Genomic DNA, 27,703 nt, shown 5'->3' with positions numbered 1-27,703 from the left:
TTGCCGCAAAGCATCGGCAAAAGTAATTACCATAAATGCGTCAGGGGGAAACAGTAAGGAGATATTTGAATTATTTACTAATAAACTAGTGTTTTCTGAGTCTGTGTCGCAAGGATGAAATTGTCGATCCTGACTCGCCATCTCATTAGATGCGCCTTTAGAGAGAAGTGCATCTTTACAGATTATGATTATAATGAAAGAGTTTTTGGTTTTGATTTATTTCGTTAAGTAGTAATTTAAAGCTTTCTATAGATATATTTATGTTTAACACCACAAAAGTGCTGCTAACTCTGCTCGAGAGCAGGGTTTCACAACCCTGGGTAAATAGTGGTGTTAACCCTGCTTCTAAAGTACAAGTGTGAAACGTACCTTTACCTGGGGTTAAAAGCAGGGTTTAGAACAGGGGTGCCCAAACTCGGTCCTGGAGGGCTGGTGTCCTGCAGAGTTTAGCTCCAACCCTAATCAAACACACCTGAAGCAGCTAATCAAGGTCTTACTTGGCATACTAGAAACTTCCAGGCAGGTGTGTTGAGGCAAGCTGGAGCTAAACTCTGCAGGCCCTCCAGGACCGAGTTTGGGCACCTCTGGTTTAGAACAACGATAACCTGGGGTAAACGCAGTGTGAAAAGCCCTATTGTGTTCTTGTGTGTCATACCTGTGTCCAGACCCTGCTTCAGCTCCTTAATCTTATTGGTGGATCCAGATTTCCTGTAGATCCCCTCTGTGTACAGGCCATGCATCTCAATGTAATTGATAAGTTTCTCGACGACTAAAGGCACCGCTCGCTCATCGTTGGTCAGACGGGACAATTCCACACCAAACTGCCTTGACGAAAGTTCAGGGTCATACTGCACATGGAAAGAAAGAAACATGCTGTAAGTGCCAGCATCCTTTATTACAGCCCAAATCATATGAACGCACTTAGCAGAGAAAAATTCCTTACCTTCTTGCTGCATTTGGTGGTCATCTTCTGACAGCACTTTCTGTGACACGCATAGCGGCACACTACACAAGACACAGACATCTCATTCATTCTCATTTTCAACAGCGGTACATACGGCACAGATTTAGCACCGCCACCTAAAATAAACTCAATTCAAGTCAACATTCTTCTCACTGTAACATGGCAGAAAACATCCTGCTCTACAAAGCTAAACTGTTCTCTGTTCGAGCCAAGAGGCCACAGGCTTGATGGTAAACAATCTGATTATGTTGAATTGAGTTCAGGGTCATTTTGAAGCGGATACTGTTGACATGAAACTCACGTTTGCAGACACACGCCTTGTCCATCATCCAGATGAGGGAGGAGCAGTACTCGCAGTAGGTGGGAATACTGTATTGAGTTGACTTGAATATGTGGCCGTTGTGCTCCTCCACCTGAAACAAAGTGAGAGTGTCAGTTGATTTCCATGAAAAACGGAAATGCTAATTCAGTTTATGACAACTCTATCTGTGATTCCACTCACTATATCAGTATCCTTTTTCCTTCTTTTCTTGTGGTCTGGTTTGGGTGCCTTTGGGAGGGGAAAAAAAGCAATGAAAATAGATTCATAAAACACACTCTTTCTCTCTCTCTATATTAATACATGTATAAATATACAGTCATATAGAATGTAATACATAATCTTACATTATTATTTAAATTTATGGAACAATAAATAAAATAACATTTGACCACTGGACTGCTTTGAGATAATCAGCAAAATATTCATTACATATTATGCTGTTATGAGGAACTGAACACATCAAACTATGCATTAAATGCCTTAAAAGCACATTTCAGCAAATTTAAAATAAGATCATCTTTTATAATCTACTACATCAATCAATCAATAAATCTATCTATCTATCTTAAACTCTATTAAAAATCTTTAAAAAAAAAATAATAATTTTTTTTAAATTTTTTTTTTAATATAGCCAAAAAGCCGCAAATCTCATTGTCTTTAGAGAGAGAAGAGAACTATTATGTCTTACCTGGCATATTCTTTAAAAAATATATTTTTTAATTAATTTTTATGCATTTTATTTAAATATTACATTTATCTCATTTTTATTTCAGACCCATGTCCCAACATGTACCCGCCATCCTGTTCCACCCTGTTATTTTCTGCAAGCCCTATTTTGTATATCCTGTTCATGAAGAGTGCCATTGACTGTGTTAACACTGTACCCTGCTCATACTGCTGTCCTGAGGTTTGTGCTCTGTCATGAACTCATCCAGGAAGACTTTGAAGGTGTTGACCCAAACTTTCACCGGTGACTCGCTCCAGTCCCTCTGCTCCTGACGCATATTTTTCTCCAGGATTTGTTCAAAGAGGGCGTAGAGATCCTTGTAACGAATGCTCTTCCCATCGTCCATCTGCACACAGAGCAAAAACAATACATCTGTTTCTGACATAGTGTCCTAACCAGGCACAATGTGACAGCAAGCAATACATCACATCTCTTAAGGGACATTCACACTCACTTGCTTTTGCAAAGATAAAATAACCAAATGTCATATGTTTTCAATCAATGCAATATGAATAATTTTGGGGTGATAACAGTAAAAAAATGCTTTATTAAGGTACTTACAGCTAAAGCTGTTGAGTATGAGTTGAAGATATTCAAGCGGAACTCCTTTAAGGCCTTTTTGAAGACAACATCCACCATTGTGTCTTTCTTACCATCTTCTGTGTCCAAATCAGTAATCTGTGAGATTAAAACAAGGTTATGAGGACAACTTCTCATCAATAAGTAAATGCAAATTCAAGTAGAAAACAGTCATCACCTTCTTCATGAGGAAGTCATTCATGCTCCTGTAGTCATTAGCACATGTGAGTATCTGCAGGGCATCGTTCTGCCACTGGACGGGCTCTAGAGCCACACTGCTGATCTTCACACTTCGTCTGCGCTTCACTTTAGGGGACGGGTCTTTATTCTCTTTAAACTCCCTGTGTAACGTTAGGTCTGGGCTTCGAGGTGGGGACAGGCGCTCTACCCCTGAATAAACAGAATGGCAGTGCTTTCATGACCAAAAGAGTTCTTCAAAACTCAATATACTTGAAACATTTTAATGAAGCCGTTATTCTGACGACTCACCCTCTTCCATTAGAAGTGCTGTTTCAGCATAGTCTCCTTCCAAAGTATCACTGCCACACAGCAGCCGCTCTCGCGAGGTTTTCTTCTCTGCATGCCTTGCCTTTCCCCAAAACCGCATTTTACCACGAACCCTGCCGACAATACACGTTGACAAGGACAGCAATAGTTTAATGAAATAGATTATCCAAATACTTAATTTTATTTCATTTACTTCATGTTTCAGCCCCTTCTTTTTTTTTTTTGCTTGCTTAGACACAATAATTCTATGTGTGAAAAACCAGCAGTGATGAGCCTACTAATTCTAGGGTGCTTTGCCCCAAACAGTTGGGGCATTCTGTAATATCTGTTTCATGGGGAGGGGGGGAGGAAGCAATATGTTTTGGAACAATATGAGAATGATTAAATGAAGATTAAAATGAAAATCTAATGAAAATATTTTAATCTTGAATTTCAGATAACTGTTCAAAACTAATTCACAACTAACTGTTCGTGAAAAAACAAGCACCTTCCATCTCCATGAGAGTTTTTCCTCGCATCACTTTTGCCCAGCTCTCCAGATGACATGGCTTTATACATGTTCTTCTGCTCTTCATTAGCTGTGACCGTCTGAAAGAGATCATTACATATAGTAGGTAAGAGCAAAGGTCTCTGACTGACGGTAATCGGCATGCTTTGTCTGTCAAAACTTTCTATAGCTCAATATAAGCCATTAAATGGACACTTTGCCTTTTCCTTTCACTTTGGTCACTATTTTCAGGTAGGTAGTGTCAGTTTAAAACATTTACAACAGGCACAGAGTAAGAACATGTGAAGAGTTCCAATGCAAAAGCCTCTAAAAGCCATCTTGGTCAAAAATGAGATAACGATACTGAATGAATGCTCTCCACACATCGTATATGTTCATCAAGTACTTTCACTTCAAATGCTTTAAATCCCAGCCTCAACCCATTCAGAAGTACCAGTATTTACATAGACACCTATACATAGTAGCCAGAAAGAAATGCTAATTTTAAAGAAAAACGTCAGACGTACTAATAGAGGCTTTTGCATCTGAACTCTTCATGTGTTGCTCCTTAACATAGTCTGAAAGCACTAAGTGGTTAAATCAATTTCTTCTACAACACTAATGCACTAAAACTAACCAGTGGCACCACAATGAAAGTGCACTTTAATGATAGCATATGACTAGGTCAAAAATTACACCTCTTTCTTTAACAAAAAAGAATAACAGTATTTAACCAAAGCTAGATGGGTCATTCTACAAAATGGGTACCTTTTGCATAATTTAAATAATAAAGAAAAAGAAAAAGAAAGTGACGTGACATGACATGTGGCCAAGTATGGTGACCCATTCTCGGAATTAGTGCTCTGCATTTACCCATCCAAAGTGCACACACACAGCAGTGAACACACACAAACCGTGAACACACACCCGGAGCAGTGGGCAGCCATTTATGCTGCGGCGCCCGGGGAGCAGTTGGGGGTTCGGTGCCTTGCTCAAGGGCACCTCAGTCGTGGTATTGAAGGTGGGAGAGAGCGCTGTACATTCACTCCCACCACCTACAATCCCTGCCGGTACGAGACTCGAACCCACAACCTTTGGGTTATGAGTCCGACTCTCTAACCATTAGGCCACGACTTCCCTGTGAATACAGAATACAGTAACTACTTGTGTTATTTTGTATTCGAATTTTATTTGAAAATAGTTCATTTGCAACCTGGCGTCTAATACCCAGCTTATGTGTCAACCCTGTTACCATAATATAAGTATCCTTTATTTAAACAACTTAAGAATGTATCTTATACTGTGGGTAAATGCAGAAATATCAGCATTAAATCTTATAATGATCTAAATCAAATAATGAGCACAAATCAATAACAGCTAAGTAAACTGAAGAACTGTTAAAGTTTTTACTTGTCTAAATATTGGATATAACCCAACTTGTGCATATATTAAAATGCATTAATCAAATTACCACTTTGATATAAAAAAGAGGCACCAGTTTCATAAAATGACCCAAATAATGACTGGATTCTACTGTATTGTTAACCAACAAGACTGGAAAGAGTGATTATTGAAAAGAGAGCTACAGAATAAGAAATGAAGAATGTGCGCCATGACATTTCCATGGCTTTAGCCTTGGTGAATAGTTGCAGAAGAGAAGACAGAGCTAGATGTTAAAGCATGCAGTACTCTTTATCCAAGGTGGCAGTGTAGAAAGCAGAATTTCACAGTTGAAGGTCTTGGCTGTTCAGGAAGGAGCAACTTGTAACTATCATAGTTGTTATATCTAGACAAGCAGCATGGTCAGATTGTGAAGAGTGCCGTGAGTTAAACTTTAGGCAAGATGCCTTTAACATCAGGAAAGAAAAGTAAACTTCTGATGGAAGCCATCCATATCTGTGTGGCTGGTAGATTAACCAATGTATTGAAGAAAATAGAAGTTCTGGCTCAAGCGTGACAGAATTTTATCTACTATATTTTGGTGCTGGTTGAAAATGGACTAAAATCAGGGCTGTCAAAGTTAACATGAAACCTCATAAGATTAATTGAAATTCTATCAATAAACAACTGTAAAAAAAAAAAAAAAAGTTTTAATGACTAATGCAAAATGAACAGTGCTTTTGACAAATATGTTTATAATGTACAGTAACATAGTTTTGTGTGATGTTACAGTACATCCACACCAATAGGTGTCAGCATAACGTCCAAGAACACTAGTTCATGTAGGTTAAATTTCATGTAGGGTGTTGGTTAGGTTATTATATTTATATCTAGCTGTAAAAACAATAGAAGTCTATGGAATGCCCCCATTTACAGTATATAGTGAAGTAAACTACTGTATGTATGTATTGAGGAAAATTCTAAATTTAAGATTAATCAGTATTTTTTCAATCTAATGACAGCCCTAATTAAAAATGCAAATGATTCTTTGCATTGTATATTTTATTTGTACAGTATTTCTATGTGGATGCAGAAAACACCTGCCATCACAGATGAGAATAGTTTTCAAAAGGTGTTTCAGCATCTGTGGTTGAAGAGTATGTCCTTCAACTGGATAGGGAGTGTAGAAGCGTTTCAGGTGGTCAGTAAGGCGATCTATCAGCTTCTTCTGGAGGAGTTAGCTGTAGAGAGAGATCTTGCTGCTGGGCCTACTTGCTCTAGCACAGACCGTTAAATTACCATTTCGGAGTCACTGTGACAAGCCTCTAGTGCGCTCTCCTCTGAGTCCTGCTTGGGGAGGGGTGTGCCAGGAAACAGAGGGGTCTCATCATACTCCTCCTCCTCTGACTCCCCCTCTCCCATGGCGTTTGAACCGCGAGTCAGGAAGTCTGAACGTGTCCGTGCCATTCGAGCTTTTTTATGACCCGGTCGGCCAACCTAATCAACCAAATGATAAAACAAATGAAGATGCTCCCCTGTACGTCAAGGTCAGATGACCCCACCAAGGCCTCATAAAGAGTTCAAACACAAATGTATTCAATAATGAGGAAAAAAAAATCTTGAGGTTTGTGAAAAGCTATTTAAATCTGTCATGACCTAAAGTGTCAAATGCTACATCTCTCACCTCACTCTTAGTGGATTTGTAACCAAACAGGCTCACTTCATTCTGGACTCCAGGGGTCTTCCCTTGATTGGCTAAGTCCTTCTCCAACCTAAAACAAATTCAAGAAGTTCAAGGTTTAATTTACTCAAAAATGAAAACGCTGCCATTATTTACTCACCTTCATGGCGATCTAAACCCATTTGAAATCCTTTCTTTAGCGTTGTGTGCAGAATAGACCAGAATTGAATGTGATTAAGCGTACTTTTAAGCTAATTTAAAGATGGCATCTTAGGAAGTTTCAAGCTAGGTTTAATGTTAACGACAGCTTAAATTTGTCTGTTCCTCACACAAAGCTAATGTCTGACTTTAGAAGACTTGGATAATAGTGGCAAAGTCATATGGACTTTTTTAATTTTGAAGCCTGAAAGCCCCAAATATCCATAGTAAAGGACAAATTGGACATTTAATTTGTGTGTTCAGCAGAAGAAAGAAAATCATACAGGTTTGGACGGTGAGTCTGAAATCATGATAATTTTCATTTTGGGATGAACTATTCAGTAACCTGGCACCCTGAGGTCAAGTTCATCACTTACTTTGAAACCTTGGCCTTCGGAGAAAAGAACATGTTTCCAGGCCTCTCGGACATGCTCATGTTGACATTCTGAGTGGACGGTTTCGTAGTTATTTTCCTTCTGGCTTCATCACCTCTGGATTCCAGGGTCAACTTTGGTGCCCACCCTTCTGCTACATTGCAACTGTCTTTTGGTTTGTCTCTGAAAATGGAAGGTGCAGCTTCCTTTTCCGGGACCAATGGCTGGAAGCTGAGGTCAGGCTCTGGCTGAGCTATGGGAGCAGGGCCTCTGTCTGTGAAGAATCTATCTGGCTTTCCTCCTGAACCTTCTTGTCTACTCTGCTCGATCCTTTGCAGAGCTTCAACCCTCTGCTTCTCAAACACCTCCCTCTCATGTTGGGAGAAAATCTCACGTTGTTCTTTCAGGATGTGCTTCTGCTGACGGATCTGCTCCATCATCTCTTTTTCATTTTGCTGCTGCTGATGTTTCTGACGCTCTTCCTTTACCTCATTAAGCTTCTCTAGCTTTTCCAGAACATAAAGGCTTTTGCTGCTAGGCTGTGCTGGGCTTGGCGGCTCGCTGGTCTGGGCGGAACTGTCTTTGACCTCCAGAGCCTTCACATCTACTTCATTTAAAAGGCTCTCCTTCTGCATACTAATAACCACAACCATAGGTCTCCGAGTGGGCTCCTTCTTGTCTTTCATTGGTTTGCTGGGGCCATCAGGGCACAGGGTGGCAGAATTCATGGTAGACTTCAAAATTAGAAAGCTGCTTTCTGATGGAGGGGAGTAGAAAGTTGGGAGCGAGTTCTGCATTTTGGGAGGTTCAGGTTGGCCAGCTGGTTTTGACAATATATCGGGTGCTGGAGTGTCAGAGGGCAAAGTGGACTCGGAAATGTTGGAGAACACATCGTGCTTGTCAGGTACAGAAGGAGAACCAAGGTCCTCTGGTTCGGCACAGGGTGCCTTGTCTTTGAAATAGTCGTCTATATTGAGTAGCTCAAAGCTGCCTTTGGAGCTCTGGCTGTCTGGAGAACCCTGAGGAGTGTGAGCGATCTCACTGACCAGCTCCATTGACCAGCGCCTTTCTTCTGAAGGAGACACACCTCCAGTGGAGCGCACCTTAAGAAGCTCCAAGCTGAATTTGGCCTGCTCCAACTCTCGCATCCGCCGGCTCTCTCTTTTGGCCCGGGTCCTCTGGTTGGGATCCTCTAGAGTCTGCGGTCTTTCGCGGATTGACACTTCAGGTGTCGGTTGTACTGTTGCCGTACCCTCTGTCATCTCTGGCTCCATCTCTTCTGAAACATCTTCTCCAGGTGCCTCTACTGCACCGATGAGGGTCTGTCTGCTCCTGTCCTGCACCTCACAGGAGTCTTCCCATATGCTTTGATCCAAACCCATGCCTCTCAGCTTGTCCTCTTCTGGTAACAGACTGGTCTTTCCATTCGGCAGCTGAGTGGTTTTTAATCTCTGTTTAAGTTCTCTACATCTGAAAATTTTGAGATAAACCCAATAAAAAATTTTTTATTTCAGACTTTTATTTAAAGATTTTAATTAAAGACAGGATACACGGTAAAAAAAAAAAAGTCACATTTATTTGTATAGTGCTTTTCAAAATTCACATTGCTTCTAAGCAGCTTTACAGAAAATCATCTTAATGTCTATAATAGCTTAGTATCTTCATGCCTTATAGTCATATTTCACTGATTAGAGATGGGATTACATCTTGTGACTATATAAGCAATCTAGCATTTGAGATTGACTATATACAGTAGTATATATATATATATATATATATATATATATATACACAGTATATCATATTACTGTATATATGTGGGTAAAGTTGGATGTACTCTATTTCCAACTTTATATAAAGAGCTGTGCAATAATATAGTTTACATTGTTGCAATGACATAAACTATCACATAGCCGAGATTTGATATACTATATAGTATATGTTGTTTTATGTGAGTGTACTGTATGGCAATAAATATACTATACAGTATATCCAACTTTTAATATATCACTGAACGATAATATTGTTTACATTTTGCGATGATGTAGCCAATAAAAATAAAGTACCAATAAAACAACAAGATAGGTTAGTAAACAACCTTTTAATTAGCAAACAACCTAACACTTTGAAACAATTCCTAACTTTCTCAAACAATTCTCTTAACTTTGAGTTCTTATGCAATTCCAGTGTTAAACCAACCAGATTTGTGCTTGGCAGACCTCCACTAAGAAGTCTGTATAAAAAGGATAAGACTGTTGATTGGTGTAACCCAGACCATAATAGAGTTCTGCATGTGTTATTAGGCCATTTATTTTAACAAAGCAACCCTCTTTAGAAAGGATTGCATCATACCTCTGCCTCGCCAAATAGCCTCTACCCGCTGCTTGCAGGCGGATGGTGATATCCCGCTGCCGGAGATAGAGCTCTCTGGCCCGGTGTCTTCTCCATGCAGTCTGGATCCGGCGGGCCGCCCGCCCCCGCCAATACAGCCTCCAATTTCTCTGGACCACCACGGCTGCCTCCCTCCACAGCAAGAGTCTATGCCTATCTTTAAAGCCTCTCCAGGCCGACTGGATACAAACCGCTGCCCCCTGCTGGACATACTCAAGCCTGCTGTCCCTCTGTAAAGACTGACACCTCCTCCACCAGTTCTACACGAGACAACACAACACAGTGGGGATTCAATCAAAGATTTACTCCAAACTATTTGGTGTAAAAACGTATGTTTTAGAATAGCTTTTAAAGACAGGAATATACTTTTCACATGTACAAAACAACCTTATTAGACAATTATTACAAAATACTAAATAGTAATCTTACTAAAATTATTACTTGCATCAAAACATTAGGTAATGCCAAGATGTAAATATAAATCTTTATAATATTTTAAAAAAGACCAAGTCATAGACTTACAATACATAACTGCAATCAGTCTATCCACATTGTTTGAGTGTTTGATGGAACAAATAATTCACCTTTAGAGTTAGAGTAAAATTATTTATTTAATACTAAATCCTTTATTTCTGTAAGTACTTCCACTGTTTACATGTCAAAATTGTAACTCAAATACCAAAGACAGGGTTCCCACACCTTCTGCCCAATGAACCTCAATGACTGAGGTTTTCAGTCATTCAAGATGGATACTGGATAATGATTTTTTTAAACATTAAATAAAATCAATAAAAAGCACAGATGTTTAAAACAGAACAATTTGATTAAATATTTTCACTGAAACTAAACAGAAATTTCAGAGGTACCTGTATTTGGCAAGCAGACTGTCTCATTCTGAGGAAGTTCCTTCTCTCTAGAAGAGCTCTGAAACGTCTCTGAAGATTAATGATTCTGCGCAGCACCTCCTGATGGAGCAGGTCTTGCAGCCGCTGACGCTCTGCTTCACGGAGGAACACCTGCCGTACACACACACGGACAAAGAGACATGTCACATGCATGTAATACTGTACATTTCCAAAAAAGCTAACCATGAATGGACAGTATGTGTCATCCCAAAGGCATCAGAAAAAGTTATACGCTAGGAATTTAATTAAGTCCCATCACTGGCAGAGGCTGAGGGTTGATCATACCATGGTACGGCCCATTTGGAACCCTTCAGGAGTGAGATCCACCTGGTGCAGGTACCGTCTGATAGCTTCCTGGCTGGCCTGGTTGGTACCCTCTGGTAACAGTACATGGAAGTGTCGAACAAAATCCTGGAGATAACACAGAGACTTTATACCACACCACCATAGTGAATCTTTTTTCTTGATTGCACACACACACAAAAGTCATTCACTTTATGAAGTGTCCAGGAAGTGACATTTCTCATTGAGGCCTTAAAATTGGGCAGATTTCAGAACACTAACATCACTGAGAAGATATGCCTTATTGAAGTCTCCGTCAATGCAGCCCACTAGGGGTGGACAGTCTGGGAGGCAGATGCCGTTGTGTATGCAATTATTCCTGGCCACTTTTATTGCAGACTATAGAGAGCCTCTGTGAAGTCAGCTAACTACACAAGCTTCATATCTTACAGGAATTACTGGGGGCGAAAACACTTAAGTTTCATAAAAAGACACATGAACACTCATTGACATGATGGAGAGCTTAATAAAAAGTAAGTCAGAGTGCTAGAGTGTTCTGAGTGGTTGTTAGCACATTGCTAATGTTTGCTATCTCTGTAATGATAGGTGTTGGCTTACTGGCCTGTGTCAAAAGAGCCAATCCCAAGTCTCTATGATAATTTGAGGCAGTATTACAGAAAATTCCTATCTTAATTCTTGACGTTGTAGAAGTAAAAGTGTGGCTTAAGGGCCCCATGTATTTTTGTGTTCATATGTTCAAATGAAGTAATGGATGCAAAAGTATGCATACCCCTCAAGTCCCACATTCATTATAAAGGCCATTTTACATGGTACCCAATATAAGCAACAGTAATAGTGAGGCTTGCCTTAGGAAACACTATTAATTATTGACAAGAGAGCTGACGATTTGTCACTTATTAGGGATTCACAGTGTGTAAACAAATCTATTTGTATCATCTACATGATGCTATTTGTCTGGGCTGAATTCATAAAAAAAGTGTCCAAAACAACAGAACCATCCTCAGACAGCCACACCCAGGAAAGGAAGTGAATAACTGGAAACACTGACTTCAGCTTTGGAAGATGAGGACAGAATCAGAAATTGCACCGACCCATGTACACTATCATTTAAAATTTTGGGGTCAGTAAGATCTTTTATTTTTTTATTTTATTGATTTCTTTTTTTAAGAAATTAATCATTTTATTGAGCAAGGATGCATAAAATGTATCAAAAGAGACAGTAAATACTTTTACATTGTTACCAAAACATTTTACTTCTGTTGAACTTTCTATTTCATGAAAAAATCCTGAACAAAAAATTAATCGCTGTTTCCACAAAAACTATTTACAACACTGATAATAATAATAAATGTTTCTTGAGCACCAAATCAGCATATTAGAATGATTTCTGAAGGATTACGTGACACCAAAGACTGGAGTAATGATGCTGAAAATTCAGCTTTGCATCACAGGAATAATTTACATTTTAAAATTCAAATTTAATTTAATATTCAAATAGAAAACAGTTTTTAATAATATTACTGCTTTTACTGTATTATTAATTAAGCATAAGAGACTTCTTTGAAAGCTTAAAAAAAAACCTATACTATATGCGTGCATTAGTCTCACCTGAAAAGTGTACTTGATACTGTAGCCAGATTGTCGGATACGCACGGTTTCCAGCATGCCTGTGTAGCGAAGCTGTCTCAGCACCAGGGCATCATTAAAACGCAGCGGAAGCTGAAAAGCAGCAGGGATTTATGTCAAAAAGTAAACATAGAAAGGTCTATAATCTATAAACGACATACTGTACAGTATGAGTGAAATAAATATGAAACATTCACATGGACTCACACACCTTCTCTGCATTTGATCGTATGCACTTCACAAAGTACGGCTCCGACTGACCAAGCGTCTCCATCAGTTTGTTGAGAGAGGTCTTAAATGAAGTAAAATACCACAAATAAATTAAGCAAGATGGTAGACACAAGCTGTATGTTGTCTGCATTATTTTAACTGGCTGAATAACACATTGAGCTATAGTGCTCATGAAGACAGCACAAGTTCAGATTTGGCTCGCAACATTTCGCTATCTCATCCCCGTCTCTTTTAGTCTCATCATTTTCTCGTTTCTTGACTAAGTGAATCTCACAAAACCTGTCAAGAACATTTCACTCCAAAAAACAATATTTAAAAGAAATAAAAATATATATTCTAAATTAAGACAATAATGTCTATTCTAGAAATTTTACATATAATTTCCAATATTTTAAATATCATAGCGTAATATGACACAGATATACCATTCCAAAGTAGGCAAAAAATTTACATATAGTATCTGATATGCTAATGTTCAAGATCTTTGAAAAGCCTTTGTTGTGTGTATTTCCATGTCTGCATCTCTCTATACAGAGGGAAAGCGGCTATTTTGGTGGTCAGGAATTCACTCTCCCTTCCTAAAGTGAGAGCCACACAGAACAGGATGTGGGAAGTGAGGTCATCCACACATTTGTGCAGGCCTGCTGCCAGACGCCCCAGAACTGCAAAGCGGGTGAATGTTTACAGTTCTCTGTCTCAATCTGAGACACTAGAGGGAAATGTAATTATTAGCCAGCAGAGTGAAATGTCATAAAATGCTGCATTTTTAATGCACAACTACACGCACTTTTATGTCTCACGGGAATTTTTAAAACCGATTTCAATTTAAATTCAATTTAATTGCATTTAATTTTGAAGTCCACAGGACCACAAGTGACCATAAATGTAAAACCAACAACAGAGCTGATAACAGTAACACACAGTAATATGCAGAGGATCAGCTAATTCAATAGACTGTAATGCTCATGAGTAGGTAAGGACATCCTGTCCAGATAAAAACAGTCATATGACAAATACATGAACTTTAACCAGCAGTTGTTTTTTTAGTAAAGCCAAAACAAAGGAGTTTGGGAACGACAGAGAAAATAAAAGTGTTATTGTATCAAACACAGACATGATGTCATTAATTTGGGCTTTTACTAGAGCTTATAAAACAGAGCTGTACACGGTGGAAATTACACCACACTTACACAACATAGACATGATTCAGAATACTCTTAAGAAAGAAAGAGTGAAAGAGAGTGAGATCTGACCTGAAACTGGGCACTGATACTTGGGGGTTTCTTTTTCTTGTGCAGGTGCAGCAGGGACTTTGTTATGCGGTCTTGTAACGTCAGGTTACTCAGGTACTTCAGAGACTTTACATCCAGCAAGTGCTGCAGAAACAGACACACAGTCAGTCAGTCAGTCACAAGCTTACAGAGACCAGTTAAAGGGATAGTTTGCCCAAAAATCTGAGTTCTATCAGCATTTACAGAACCTCAAGTCATTATAAAACCACATGAACTTCCATGGAACACAAAAAGAGAAGTCAATTCTGTATATGGCAATCACAGCTATAAAAATATCTCAACGTATCCTAAAAAATGTCTATAAAAACAGACAATAAAAGGACAAAAAATAACTGATATACATTATACCAAGTATTCTGAAGCCATATGATAGCTCTGAGTGAAGGAAAACTAAATAACTTGCCTTCTGCATTAGTTATCAGATCTCATTAGCACTTTTGGACACTCAACACAACACCATCAACTTGTTGACACTTTGCTAAATATCTCTGTATGTGTTTCACAAGAACCAAACCAAAAAAACACACAAAAACACCAGTTTTGACAACATGATGATGAGTAGATCATAACAGACTTGTCATTGTGTGAACTATCATTTTAAAAAAGAAATTGATCAAAAAAAAAAAGTATGTTATGGGATTCGCACCTTAGGAAGACTGGGCTTCATTTTATAGTTTTTATTTCTCCTGAAAAAAAAGCATAAATAATAGTGGTTATGCTATTCCAGTAGCATGTTGAATTTGATGACAATACAAGTAGAGCTGTGTAGCACAGAGAGGCAGAATCTCACATAAGGATGCCATGGGCTCGCTCCAGGAGTTTACTGCTGGTGGAGTTGACGAAGATGCCGTCCTCTTCATTGAAGGATCCAGCGGAGGACAGACGGTTTTGTCTCCCAGCACGCCCATTCCATCCCTCTCTGAAAGGGACAGCAAAAACATAAATATTAAACACACAACTCACATCTCCAACTAAAAAAAAAAAAAAAAACCTTGGTTACTATAAACCATGGTAACCACAAATTAACTATATGGTTTTGCTACACTAACCCTAGTTTAACCAGTATTTGTAGTAAAACTGTGGTTATACAATGGAAGTCAATATGCCACAAAACATGGTTAACACACTTTTACTATAATAAAACCATGATTAATTTTCGTAAGGGAAGTTACTGTTACATGCTCTTGACTTGTTCAAGTGCATCACCTAATGGTGGAAGCCACAAAACACATACACAAACAGGCTATCAGAAATTCATTAATCATAATGGCCCTTAATGATCCTTGAGGCTTTGCGCTGTGTTTTGTTAGATTATTTTGCATGCATTTCACTCATGTGTTATGAAAAGAACAAACACGATAAACATGGTAGATGAATGAAGTTTTGTTAAAAAAAAAAATACAAATATCAGTGGGATTCCTGATAAATGATACATAACAGTTCAATTAATTCTGTAGGGATTTTTCTGGTCTTGAATGACACAAGAATCGATAGCATTCATTGTAACAAAAGATCGTTTACTGTACCCTACAAGAATGGTGCCGCGTTTTGTGCCAGCCTTGCTGAAATACAGCACAGTCAACTTAAAGAGGTTGCCAACGTTTACTTAACTGTGGACTAGCTTTGACTGCTGATTTGAATGGCGATGCTTCCCGTTTTAAGTGTCAGTTGATGGCCTTTCATTTTTAACCAGAAATGTGCTTTTCTGACTGCTTTTCTGATGTTCACTGAAGTTTTCCATGTCTTTTTCTCGTGCCACTTGAAATCTGTTCCGTTTTGAATCTTTGCTACCAAAGTCGAGACACGTGAAGAAAAAATAAACGATCAGTTGTGGGACTATATTCTGTCATAAATCGCATACCATTCATTCCTGAACTTTCAACCGTTGGTTACTGGAAATGAAATTACTGGTTGATATGTCCCAATCTCAATAAAGTTTACACACGCTTTTGGTCTGTGAACTAGATCTAGCTCAGAACGTGCGCTGTCTGTGGAAGTTTGGCCAGGACCGGTTCCAAAATTAAATCACTGAGGGTGCTCTCACATATATTTTTTCTCCCGTTCATGTCTATGGTTATCACTGTGTAAATCCCTGCTATTTCGAGAGTGAATCCAGCATAAATGGGTGCCGTCATAATGAGAGTCCAACAACTGATAAAAACATAATAATTCACACGATTCTAGGCCATCACAAGTCTATAATCCATAAACTGTTCCAATGAAGAAACAAACTCATGTATATCTTGGATTTCCTGATGGTGAAGATTTTCATTATTGGGTGAGCATAAATGGGATGTCATTCCCGAAACCTTGCAGGGGAGACTACCCTTATTTAGATTAAATTAGATTCCTTCTCTTTCTAGCTTGTACTTATTTGAACAATGTCTAGAAACTTGGTATTACAAGCACTTCCTGTATCTGTTTGTCTCTTTAAGAAGAATCGCTTTATGTATCCCCAAATTGTAAGTCGCTTTTGATAAAAGTGTCTGCATAATGACTAAATGTAAATGTAAATGTAAAACAGCCTTTTCTAGGACACCAATAAGACTGGAATCTTCAGTAGTTAATTTTTTGACTAAACCACAATTTATTTTTTATGTATAAAACTCATTGGGAAAAATCTGTCAAATTAACCAAACATTAAAAAATTAAAACATAAAAAAAAAAAAAAGCCGAAATTTTATGGCGATATTCTGTGTACAGGAGGTCACTGGAGCATGTGGTCTTGGACTGTGGAGAGCATTTACTCATCAGCCTAGGGCCTGTCCTCCAAATGAGCTGAGCAAATAACTCCACTCTTACATCACACAGGAAGCAGCTGCTGTTTCCTGGTGTTTAATGGTCACTTAGTAACCCAAAAAGTGTGTGGGGTTGCAAAACAGATTAGGGGGACTTTACAGTGCAACAAAAGAGCTGTTGTGAGCTCGGCTCTTGCCACTTGTTGTGGATATCAGGACTAATCTCAGTGCCATGCAGTCATTAACAAAGCATGAAGCCGGGAAAGCCGTGGGTCGTCCTCTGGTTATCTGTGGAGCCACTGCTCTAATTCTACACCCACACAGACAACTTAACAAGCTGTGTGAGTACTGACCAGGGGCCCGTCGTATACGCTTCATTTCCCACTCCGAAAAAAAACAAGTGTCAGGAAACTACAGAGGGGATTTTAGAAACTCGGCTACTGACGGTATAAACAAATGATACTCAGGTTCTCCGGGAAAATATAATCAGAGCGCTAGCACAATGTTATCATAGTGCTATATCATCAGAGCACTAGTGGAATGAGATATGTCATACACACCTCCACTGGAAATATTATTATGGCAGATATAATACTGTACTGTAAAATTTGCAAGATATATCATATCACAACTATCTTATGAAGGGGTTTTCAAAGACAAAGCTCAATATGAAGATCACACTGTGAAAGAGTCCCTTCCTTTTAATAGAAAGGCATCTATACACTATGTTCATATATTCAGACCTATTTATACTGTGTGAAAAAGTATCAAGTGTGATATAATAAAGACATGTTGTTTTCTGACCCACTTTTAGAGTACTTTTAGATATATAAACCTGAAAAGAAACCATTTTAAATTAATTTGTTTCAATTTATTTGTAGAAACACATAAATTCAAACTATTTGTCACAAAATTATATGCAAATGTATTCTTTGATCCTGTCTGTTAAAAACTACTGTCAATGGAATAAAAACAAAAAACTCCACTCTAACACCACAGATTTTTTTGCAGACGCCCTAAAACCCCTTCATAACGGCTACATTTATTTTCAATGATATTCTGTATATTTAAATGTCAAACATTTTAGGGGCATCTGTATCTGACAGGATGGTGGTCATATGTGAGGTGCTCTTACCGTTGATTAAGTGCGTTGCTTCCCTGCAGATCAGATAGTGGAGTGCGAGGATTCCTCCTGTTCACACCTGAAACGGAGCACAAAACCTGTACAACCAGACACACATGGGTAATATGGAAAATGAGTGAGAGGTTATGGACTGTGTAATGGTAGGTCTGTGTAATGGTTCTCATGAGAATAATATGATGTGATGTTGATTAATTCACTGCTGTTGATGAAATGAAACCATTCAATTAGAGGTGAATTACTTGAAACATGCTTATGTGAATCAGTTAAGTATGACACACACACACAGTGTCTGGGTTCATACATCCACATACAAAAACCCCTGGAGACTCTCATTGTACCACAACTAATGCTGGGTGATATATTGAAATGATACCATACACGTGCAATATACTTGTTGGTGATTAAATTAGCACCATCATGGTGTTTTTTTTTTTTAAAGTCAAGTTTCCTTAAAGGAATAGCTCACCCAATAATGAAAATCTTCACCATCAGGAAATCCAAGATATACATGAGTTTGTTTCTTCATTGGAACAGTTTATGGATTATAGACTTGTGATGGCCTAGAATCGTGTGAATTATTATGTTTTTATCAGCTGTTGGACTCTCATTCTGACGGCACCCATTCACTGCAAAGGATTCGTTTGTGAGCAAGTGATGTAATGCTAAATTTCTCCAAATCTGTTCAGATGAAGGAACAAACTCATTTACATCATAGATGGCCTGAGGATGAGTAAATAATCAATTTTCATTTTTGGGTGGATTTTTTTTTTCCCCACAACCAAACCATGTTCGTAAAAAATTATTTTCTACAAACCAATTCTTTCAAACTTCTCATTTCCATGAATAGGTCCTAAATTACTGATTTGTCAGCTGATCCATCACGATCTAGTACAATGTATCTGTACAATATGTATGGTATATATGGTATATATTGTAATAATAATAATATTAAACCATTAAAATCTCATTAAATATCTTCCTTATGTTCATTTAATGAAAAAGGTTGAAGAATACATGCTGACTATTTTTAGCTACATTGTTGTTTATTTTAAGCCATAGTCCTAAAACACTTTTGGAAAGTTGAAATGTTCTGTGGCTCACATGCTTAACTCCATCTATAACCATTTTAAATGGTATTTTGCAAGCAGCTTTTATGACCTTATTAATGGTCTAAACAGAAAATTTATCATTTTAAAAATTAATCTGTCAATTAGCAGGACTATTTCAAATGAAAAAGGTGGAAAATTTTAAAGTGAAATAGTGATCAGCACATAAAATATACATCTACGCTTATGGCGCTTTTCCACTGCGTGGTTATAGTTGCGCCGCCTCTATTGCTGCGACTCCTGAAAAACTTTTTAATTCTGCGTCACCCCATCAAGCTCTCGCTGGATCCGCTCCTCTGCTATCAACGAGAGGAACGTCTGTACTTCCTCAACAGACAACGAAACAGCCACTTTTTGGTTGTTAAAAAAGGTGCGCTCGTTCAAAACAGTTGCGTTCGATCCTTCGCTGGCTGTGCTGATTTAAATCTAGCGGTTCTGTTGTGTTTGTGTGCAAGTTCAGTGACGCAGGTAGTGACGATTCTCTCCGGCCAATCCGTGATCAGCAGAGTTTACACGTCACGTTTTGGTAACGGTACGGTTCACTTGGAACCTCAACCGAGGTGGTACTAAAAAAAGTACCAGGTACTGTACCCAGTGGAAAACCCCCCAAAAGTGAACCGTACTGAGCCGTACCATGCAGTGGAAAAGCGCCATTATACAGGGGTCTATAATCATGCTGCATGTCAATTACTCATTTTGAGATATATATTATATCACTATTTTGAGATATAAAATATAGATACATTACATTGTTTTCAATTATATCACCCAGCCCTAACTACAACAAATGAATTATGAAGGAATGTTTCTAAACCATTTTTTTTCCGTGTGTTTTTGTGTGTATAGTCTATAATCTGAGCTACCTCCATCAAGCAGACCTATTGTGAGCCCGCTGTCCTCAGAGGGCAAGAGAAATGAGTGCGTACTCTGAGCTGGAGCGTTGCGGGGGCGCGAGTGCTCAGAACAGCGGCTCCAGTGAGGGGACAGTGGTGGGCTGCCCGAGAAGCATGCATGCTGGACTGAACCCATAGAGAGGGCTGTTAGTGAAAGACAGGTGCCCAAACTGACATCATGCAGGAAAGCAAGACAGGTGCAAGACGGATGGGCAGAGACATGAGGGCAAGTCTTGCCAGTTTCAGCTCTGAATCAAATCAATGATTCTGTTACATATGTGTATCTGCAGAGGTATGCATTTATATAGCCGTAGCAGCAAAATTTAACAGGGTCCTCATGTCTTGGCCCGGGGGGGAAATGGAGTGAGGAGACGAGATGAAGGAAATGCAGCCTTACTGTATTTCTCCTCTTTGCACCTCTGCAGGATCTCTAAGCTTCTCTGATGTACAGGGTGATGCAGAAAACTAAAGCTATCCACACTTTTCACAACTGGAGCAGCAGCGTCATGCCCTTAGGAAGCCCAAAAGAAAACAACACAAACAAGAAAGAGAGAAGAAAGAGAAAAGACAGATTAAATAGGGAGAAAAAAGATGTGCTTGTCTACGCGAAGCTAAATGTTGACTATCAGCATACAGTCTGGTACACATGTCATAGATTGAATATGAATTTTGGTGTTCACACTTAAAAATCAGATTTGGGCCACAGTGAAATGCAACCCATGAGGCAGTGGGCAGCACTTACGGTTCAAACTAGATTGCTGAAACAGCACTCTGTGTGAGGTATCAAAGCATTAAGATTAACTGCTAATATTCAAACTGTTGTGATGGAAGAAAGGCCTATAGATACTGAAAAGCTGGAGAGCAGGGCAACAGACATCAAGCAAGAGGAGCAGGGCTAACATGGCATGGTTCACTAGCCAACATACACACAAAATAGCCCTGATATATTCATATATATATAATACTTTATCATTTTTTTACACTATGGCAAAGACTGTTACGCAGCTAAATGTGGCAAAAGATGCAAACCCCCTGAAAATGAACGACAATGTTAGATACGACAAAATCCTGATATGCCAAAATCCAAACTCTCATTGACTTGTTTGTAATGCCTAATCAAAAAGACCAGTTGTTGCAGATCACCTAAATAAATAAATATTCTGTTGTGATGCCTAAAATAAGTGTAAGATTTTTTTTGACTCTCTCTTCAGCAATGGCTCAATAAATTGGTCAAAAGTGACAATAAAGACATTTATTATGTTTTCTATTTTCTGTTCATCAAAAGAAATGTTTTTGATTAATGGCTGCTTAAAAATTCAGCTTTGCCATTACAGAATTACATTTTAAAATACAGACAGTTTCAATTGTAATAATATATAATATTTTACAACATTACTGTTTTTCTGTATTTTAATATTAATCTATATTTTTTTTTACCAAATAAATGCAGCCTTGGTGAAAATAAATGACTACTTTCACAAACATTTAAAAAATCTTACTGACTCCAAACTTTTGATAGCATAATAATCTATGAGGGGATGATTTGATGTAACAATTGAAATGTTAGCTTAGTAAGCTCATTCTTTTGCATACAATACTAACCATCAACTAACTAATGCAAAGCTAAAAGCTTACTTCGATCAGTTGCAGCTTCAGGTATTTAATGCAATATATAATTTATAATAAAATCCATTAACCTAAGTAGTTTGATGGTTAGAGATACATTGATCAAGATCAATCTGTATGATTTATAATCAGGCACACAGCAGAACCCCAAAAATGGTATCTTAGCCAACTGTATCATTTATTGGTCCAAGAGAGGTCTTGGATTTGCACAATAAGATATTGGAATATTTTCAAGTTCAAGAAGAATGTTTTGAACTTTGTAGCCATTCTTATATCCAACCGCATTGGTACAGTGTGACATGTACTGTCTAAAGAATCTGTAGCACAAACTGCAAGCATGTGATAAAAAAAAAAGTGCAGGTAACCATTTCATTTGACTCACCGCTGCGTTTCTCCACATGTCTCTTCCCAGCATCCCTGAAGGCTACCATGGCTCTGAAATAGGCCCTGAGTACAGCCCAGCGGAAGGTGGCCACTGGGTCAATACCGATCAGACCACAGATGAAGGCATTTTTACTGCTCTTGAGGAGTGCGACGATGTCTGGCCGCATGTGGTCGGTATTCTTCTCTCTGAAGTCCTGGGACAGCAGGTCATACAGACAGTCAGTTAACTGCACTGTTATTATGTCCAACAATACAGGCTCATCTACTCAATGAAGCCAATGAAACATCAGTGAAGAGAGAATGTGAGGCCTGCAGAGCTCCATTATGTAACACATGAACAGAGGCTTTATATTGTAAATAAGAGGATCAGCTACTCATGACTGTCAAACTCTGCCAGGTGTACACCGTGTGATTTGTTTCTGTCTTTTATGATTGGTGCTTCAAATTGTATGTTATGACTTCAGGGACATCTTGGGTAAAATCGAATGCAGAAGCCAAAGCTGTCTTTTAAGTCAGAATGTTTGATATGCATTTTAGGAAAGTCTTTGGTCATGATCGAAAAACCCAAGCAATTCTTTATGCTTAATAAAAAGACTTAATAAAAAAAGGCTTTATCAAAAATAAGTGTGAGGTTCCTGATCTTTCAATGCACTATTAAAGGTACAGATTGCCGACCTTGATTTGTTAACATAAACAGCCCAGAGGGACAGTCGACCAGCATGGGATGCTGGGACTTCACACAGTTACTCATTACTGTCGTGTTTATGGTGCCATGAGCGACAAACTGAGAGTTACTCATTATATACTATAAATATACAGTCATGTGACAAAGACATACCACCCTCTTTACATTCAGTGGTTGTAGAGGTCACAATGCAAAGAACAATCAACTATGTACGACCAGTACTAGAATGATGACTGCATTGGTGACTGGGATTTTGTCAAGGAGGATATATTGCTGGTTCAACATCTTTGTTGTTCCCAGTATTCGTACTTGGGGCGTTTTCACACCTGGCTTGTTTGGAGCATTTATTTCAGAAACTCGCGCATTTTCTCCCTTGGTTTGTTGAGGCATATAGGAACATGGCAGTCATGCTCTGATCCACACCAGAAAAATCAGTCCAAGATCACTTTAACCAGGTGGTTTTGGTCTGACTGAAAACAAACTCTGAAGCGGTTTGCTTGTAGTAAGAAAGAAATCCAACCCAGCGGACCAACAAACTAAACTGTATCAAATCTCATCAATCTGTATCAAATCTGTTACAAAAAAAAGTTTTTTCCACACATTGCTTGTGCTTGTTTATGGTTTAGTTCATTTTATGACATATCCGACCTACAGGTCAGATACTGTTTTTGTAATTATGATATATAAATCATAAAACCCAAAGAGGCCTGTGTAGCTGCATAAAGCACTGACCTTAACTCCATATTTGACTTTCCCTGCGTAGTGTTTAATGATGAAGGCTGACTCCATGACTGCAGGAAACTCAATATAGCTGTTTCCCTCATGCTGCCGCTTGAACTTGTCCAGGAGGGTCTGATTGGTGGCCTGTGGAAAGCTGCAATACAAGAGGAAGAGAGTGCATCAGAAGGGCCATCATACAATACATACTGTATTTTAGTGCAAGTGATGCTCAGGATTTCACTTCCGCTACTTTTTTTTCTATTTCTCTTTCTTTCTTTCTTCCTTTCTAGTTTTGAGTTAAGTTTTTAGTTTTAATGGTGCAAAATATTTAATTTCATTTTTATTTTAAAAAATATTCTATTTTATTTTATTATTATTTGTTTGAAAATTACTATTTTAAATAAATTAAATGCTAATCTGCCATTGCTGTTGCATCTCTAAAGTACTCTGCTATCCAACACAATATTCAAATTAAATTATTTTAATTTACTAATAATAATAAACCTCCCTTGGAAGTTTGCTGAGGTCCCCTAATGGGCCCCGGCCCCCTGGTTGAGAACCAGAGAGTGAAAGTGGTCATCTAGGGAGCATGACTAAGTTTCTGGAGACAGTATAAACCTGTGCTGTTCCTCTGGCCTTGAGAAGAATGAGAGCTGCTGCCAAAACTTCAGCAGAAAAGCAGCACAGCCACAGGAAGAGGAAGAATGAGACAATAGAGATTTAAGCTATGAAAAACACTGATGTGGAGATTCAGGGTTCCAGCTATTTTAAGGAGAGGGAACCTTACTCGGTAAATGATACCGTACTTGTATCAGTTTGGATTCATACTCTTATTCCACTATTTATGTGTACAATGAAAAAGGCAGACGTACTTGCATTCCTCATCCAGTAGGTGGAGCAGTGCTGTGGGCTTCTTGCTGATGAGGTTAATGCAGCCAGTGTTATCGATGTAATCAATATTATGCCAAGCAATGCCCTCTGATCTATACTCTTCCTACAAGGAATACAAAACATATTCAACACTGATAATCAATACTCATGAGGAATCAATAAACATTCTGACAATTACAAAGTTCCTGATTGTTCAAGCTTTTATTAATTTTGATGGCTTTTCCAGTCTTGGAGTCTCACAGTTTTATAATTCACTAATGTTTCCAGGTTTTCATGACCGAGAATTATGTCATAAAAAAAAACACAACAGAACCTTTCATAGCTGTAACATAAGATGTGTGCATAACGTACAATTGAACATCTAACAAAAACCTGTTATAACTATGCAGGTAATTCTTTCATTTTTGGACTGCAGCCAAAACAACAAAACAACAGGCCTGCAAAGAGACTTCCTTTCGCCGGCCTGAGGTTTTGTAGTCTTTGCGGTTTAATAATATGAAAGACATTCTTAACATTTTGTAGCTTTTTTCTCCTCAACTGCTTCCTTGGATCGCTGGGAAAATAAATGAAACAATAAAGGATATAATCCCAGCAGGGTTTCATACAATCAGTGAAATCTCTCTCCTGTTTGCCCATTAAAAGGCAAAAGTATAAAATCAGCAGAACAAAGCAGATAATCTACACGTATCATTCAACTTCCTGTGTAAGGAAGAGGAAGAAAAGAGGGGATTAGAATTACAAGAAACCTTTCACTATAGATTTTTCATCGATAATATGGTATATAATCCCATTGTTCATGGAAACAAAGTTTGATAAAGATTGATGACTTTTGTCAATGAGAGATAAAAGAAAATAATGTTTTAAGCTTATGAATGTCTGTTCATAATGATAACAATGACAAAACACATAGAAAACAAACTGTGCTGGGCGAGCTACATGCCAAAATCTAATACTTTCAGTTGTGGGTTTGTTCAAATCCTCAACTCAAAGCATGAGTAATAATGATAGTGTTCTTGTACTAATAATGTAACCTTTTCAGCATTTTCAGCAACAACATGCACTCTATTTGGCCGATAAGAGAAATGCACTCAAATAGCCTCCAAATCAAATAAAATACATTTACAGCGTCTCCATAAATGCCACAATGAAAAAAGCCCATTAATGGACTAATGAAAGCGCGTGTGGTGTTGTCTGGCTCCAGCACGGCTTTATTTATAGGCATCAGATGGCAAGTATGTAGGCGGGACTTTCTTGTTTCCCTGACACACTTTCATATTCTAACACTAACCTGCTTCTGCTAGTAATACTACAACTGTAGTTTTAAATTACTGAACTCAGTTCGGGCAAACTATCTTAACTAATGCAACCAAATAAATTAACTTGGACTTTTTTTTTCAGTCAAACGTTAACTAACGCTCATAATCTGTGAATCGGTATGTCAAAGCACACAACATGCCACATTCCATGTTTTGTGTGGATAACCTGGGTATGGTCTGTATTAAACATTCAGTGTTACCACACGACATACTTGGCAATACACTCAGGATGTGAACTCATTCCTGACATCTGAATCCAAGAGTTTCCAACTCGTAGAGCAATTAAAGCGTGGAACTTGGCAGACGCGGCAAAATTCCTGCACTTTTATCAAGGAACAAACAGCAAAACTGTTGTGGCAATATTCTCTAGACATTCGAATGAATCCAATCAAAAATTATTTTAAACATAAAAATCCTTTTAACAAAATTACCCAGAATCCTCAATATGGGTTCAGCATGAGGTTAGACTGAGCTAGTTATTACCATTCCTATTCATCTCAATGGAAGTTGCTTGGCTGGAGCAGGACCTCCCAGCAAGGCACAATTTAAATACCGCGATCTTTGCTCATTGGTGCTCAGTTTCTAATTTTTGAACCAAATCACCATAAATGCCATGTGTCTGATCATTGAGTTATTGGAAAATGACACCATGACAACACTGACTGGCTGATGGCACCAAAAAAATAACACTATCTTCAAACATGGGAAGACCAGCGAGCAGGAAGCTACCTTGAAACTCCTAAAACAAGTATAATATAAAGAGAAGCAGATAAGCAAATTTGACTTTGCCCACAGTTTTGACAGGAATCATTTGTCAACATAAGCAGAAATGAAGTGCTAAACCCACAAGTGATAGACTATTATTTGCACATCTGCATAAAGCTACACTTCCTATGACATTATGTGATTTGTGTGGATAAATGTACCATGTGCAAGCAAATCTGTCAAAGTGAGTTTATCAAATCTGGACACTGGACTGACTAGAAACTTAAACTAACAAACCCTCTTTGAGCAAACATATACTTTGAGGTGCGTCACAAAGGCACGGCTTTGACAGGGTGTCATTACCGTGACTGGTTGCCTCTTTAGTCATCCTAAGAGAATGGCCTCATTGAGAAAACACATTATCACAGAGACGCAATTCTTGTCTGAGGTTGGAGTAAAGCAACCCTTTTTATTGTCTCATTATCAAACGGTTTATTTTGTGGGAAACTGCTAGTATTAATGACAATCTATCTTACATGATCACACAGCCTAAGGCATTCATCAACCCAACCCATTAAAGACTTCTGTAATGGCTACATTTTGTATGATGAATTGAAATTAATTGAAATTTGTTTTATTACCATAAAACACAGAATGGTTAAAAAAGACAGTTCAGAGGAACTAAATTTCGACATTTACTTAAGAAAATGTGAGCAGTGTTTGCTTGTGTAAAGAATATAACAATGCTAGGATGCAAGTTGCTTTGCTAGGTGGTTGCTTATTGGCCTAAATAAAAATTCTCAAGTTTCTATATTCTGGTCCCTAGACTTACTAATGCAAGTCTAAAGCAAGCGCAAGTAATGAAAACATGTGTCCCCTATATTTTTTCATTAATCTCCATAAGTAGAATATATATACCCTGGGCTGTATTGATGATAATTTCATGCACTTCAATTGCAGCTGAAAGCAGACAAAAATAAAGATCGCAAACCTTTGATTCTGCCGAAAACATTCAGTCAAGCAATATATGGGTACTTGTTTTATTCTGTGTGCAGTCAAAACAACTTGAATCATAATTGCTGGCAACAAATCTGTTATTAGGCTATAATCTTGAGCTGTGTGTGGGGACAGAAGCTGATGGTTATCTCTGGGTCCAGCTTTTAAATAAAAAGAGAGAGGAAAAAAAACATTACCTGTTCCAGCTTAAAAATGTGCTGGTTGAAATAGTGCTGAAGTCTCTCGTTGGCAAAGTTGATGCAGAATTGTTCAAAGCTGTTGTTCTCGTAGTCTTCAAAGCCAAAGATATCGAGAACCCCGATGGACAGGATCTGAAAAGATGACGAGATGGGAAGAAAATTAAGAACAGAAAAGTTCTCATTTTAAATACTAGGCGATTTTAAGCATGTTCTTGCGTCATTGTGGCAGTAACAAACTGTAGGGGGCAATAGTGGTCAAATGTCCGCACTATTAAACTAGACATGGTACTGTATCAGTCGCGATAAATATGTCTATAGGTTAGTTAACATAA

General features: G+C 38.3%; 1 protein-coding gene across 3 annotated transcripts in view; it reads right to left on the bottom strand.

Moving 5' to 3' along the window:
* myo9aa (myosin IXAa) overlaps positions 1-27,703 on the bottom strand; it is a 143,366-nt gene that overhangs the window by 12,404 nt on the left and 103,259 nt on the right. For 2 of the 3 annotated variants that reach the window (XM_016483984.1, XM_016483985.1), the window contains 27 exons: positions 27,369-27,503; positions 24,136-24,257; positions 23,276-23,417; positions 21,857-22,052; positions 20,246-20,359; positions 19,819-19,974; positions 17,841-17,907; positions 14,758-14,886; positions 14,614-14,653; positions 13,929-14,051; positions 12,656-12,736; positions 12,427-12,537; positions 10,801-10,926; positions 10,477-10,626; positions 9,572-9,870; positions 7,223-8,689; positions 6,651-6,738; positions 6,266-6,463; positions 3,587-3,687; positions 3,082-3,212; positions 2,771-2,982; positions 2,575-2,691; positions 2,171-2,359; positions 1,467-1,514; positions 1,266-1,377; positions 944-1,005; positions 656-848 (listed from right to left, as the gene is read on the bottom strand). In XM_016483984.1, the coding sequence (XP_016339470.1) occupies positions 656-848; positions 944-1,005; positions 1,266-1,377; positions 1,467-1,514; positions 2,171-2,359; positions 2,575-2,691; positions 2,771-2,982; positions 3,082-3,212; positions 3,587-3,687; positions 6,266-6,463; positions 6,651-6,738; positions 7,223-8,689; positions 9,572-9,870; positions 10,477-10,626; positions 10,801-10,926; positions 12,427-12,537; positions 12,656-12,736; positions 13,929-14,051; positions 14,614-14,653; positions 14,758-14,886; positions 17,841-17,907; positions 19,819-19,974; positions 20,246-20,359; positions 21,857-22,052; positions 23,276-23,417; positions 24,136-24,257; positions 27,369-27,503 (4,909 nt within the window). The remainder of the gene's footprint in view (positions 1-655; positions 849-943; positions 1,006-1,265; positions 1,378-1,466; positions 1,515-2,170; positions 2,360-2,574; positions 2,692-2,770; positions 2,983-3,081; positions 3,213-3,586; positions 3,688-6,265; positions 6,464-6,650; positions 6,739-7,222; positions 8,690-9,571; positions 9,871-10,476; positions 10,627-10,800; positions 10,927-12,426; positions 12,538-12,655; positions 12,737-13,928; positions 14,052-14,613; positions 14,654-14,757; positions 14,887-17,840; positions 17,908-19,818; positions 19,975-20,245; positions 20,360-21,856; positions 22,053-23,275; positions 23,418-24,135; positions 24,258-27,368; positions 27,504-27,703) is intronic. The other variant, XM_016483986.1, reaches the window with a different exon arrangement.

This window comes from Sinocyclocheilus anshuiensis, unplaced genomic scaffold (genome assembly GCF_001515605.1).
Source record: "Sinocyclocheilus anshuiensis isolate Anshui unplaced genomic scaffold, SAMN03320099.WGS_v1.1 scaffold773, whole genome shotgun sequence".
Classification (NCBI taxonomy): Eukaryota; Metazoa; Chordata; class Actinopteri; order Cypriniformes; family Cyprinidae; genus Sinocyclocheilus; species Sinocyclocheilus anshuiensis.
Note: the sequence above shows the minus strand (reverse complement) of the source record. Positions and strands in the feature narration are given on the sequence as shown.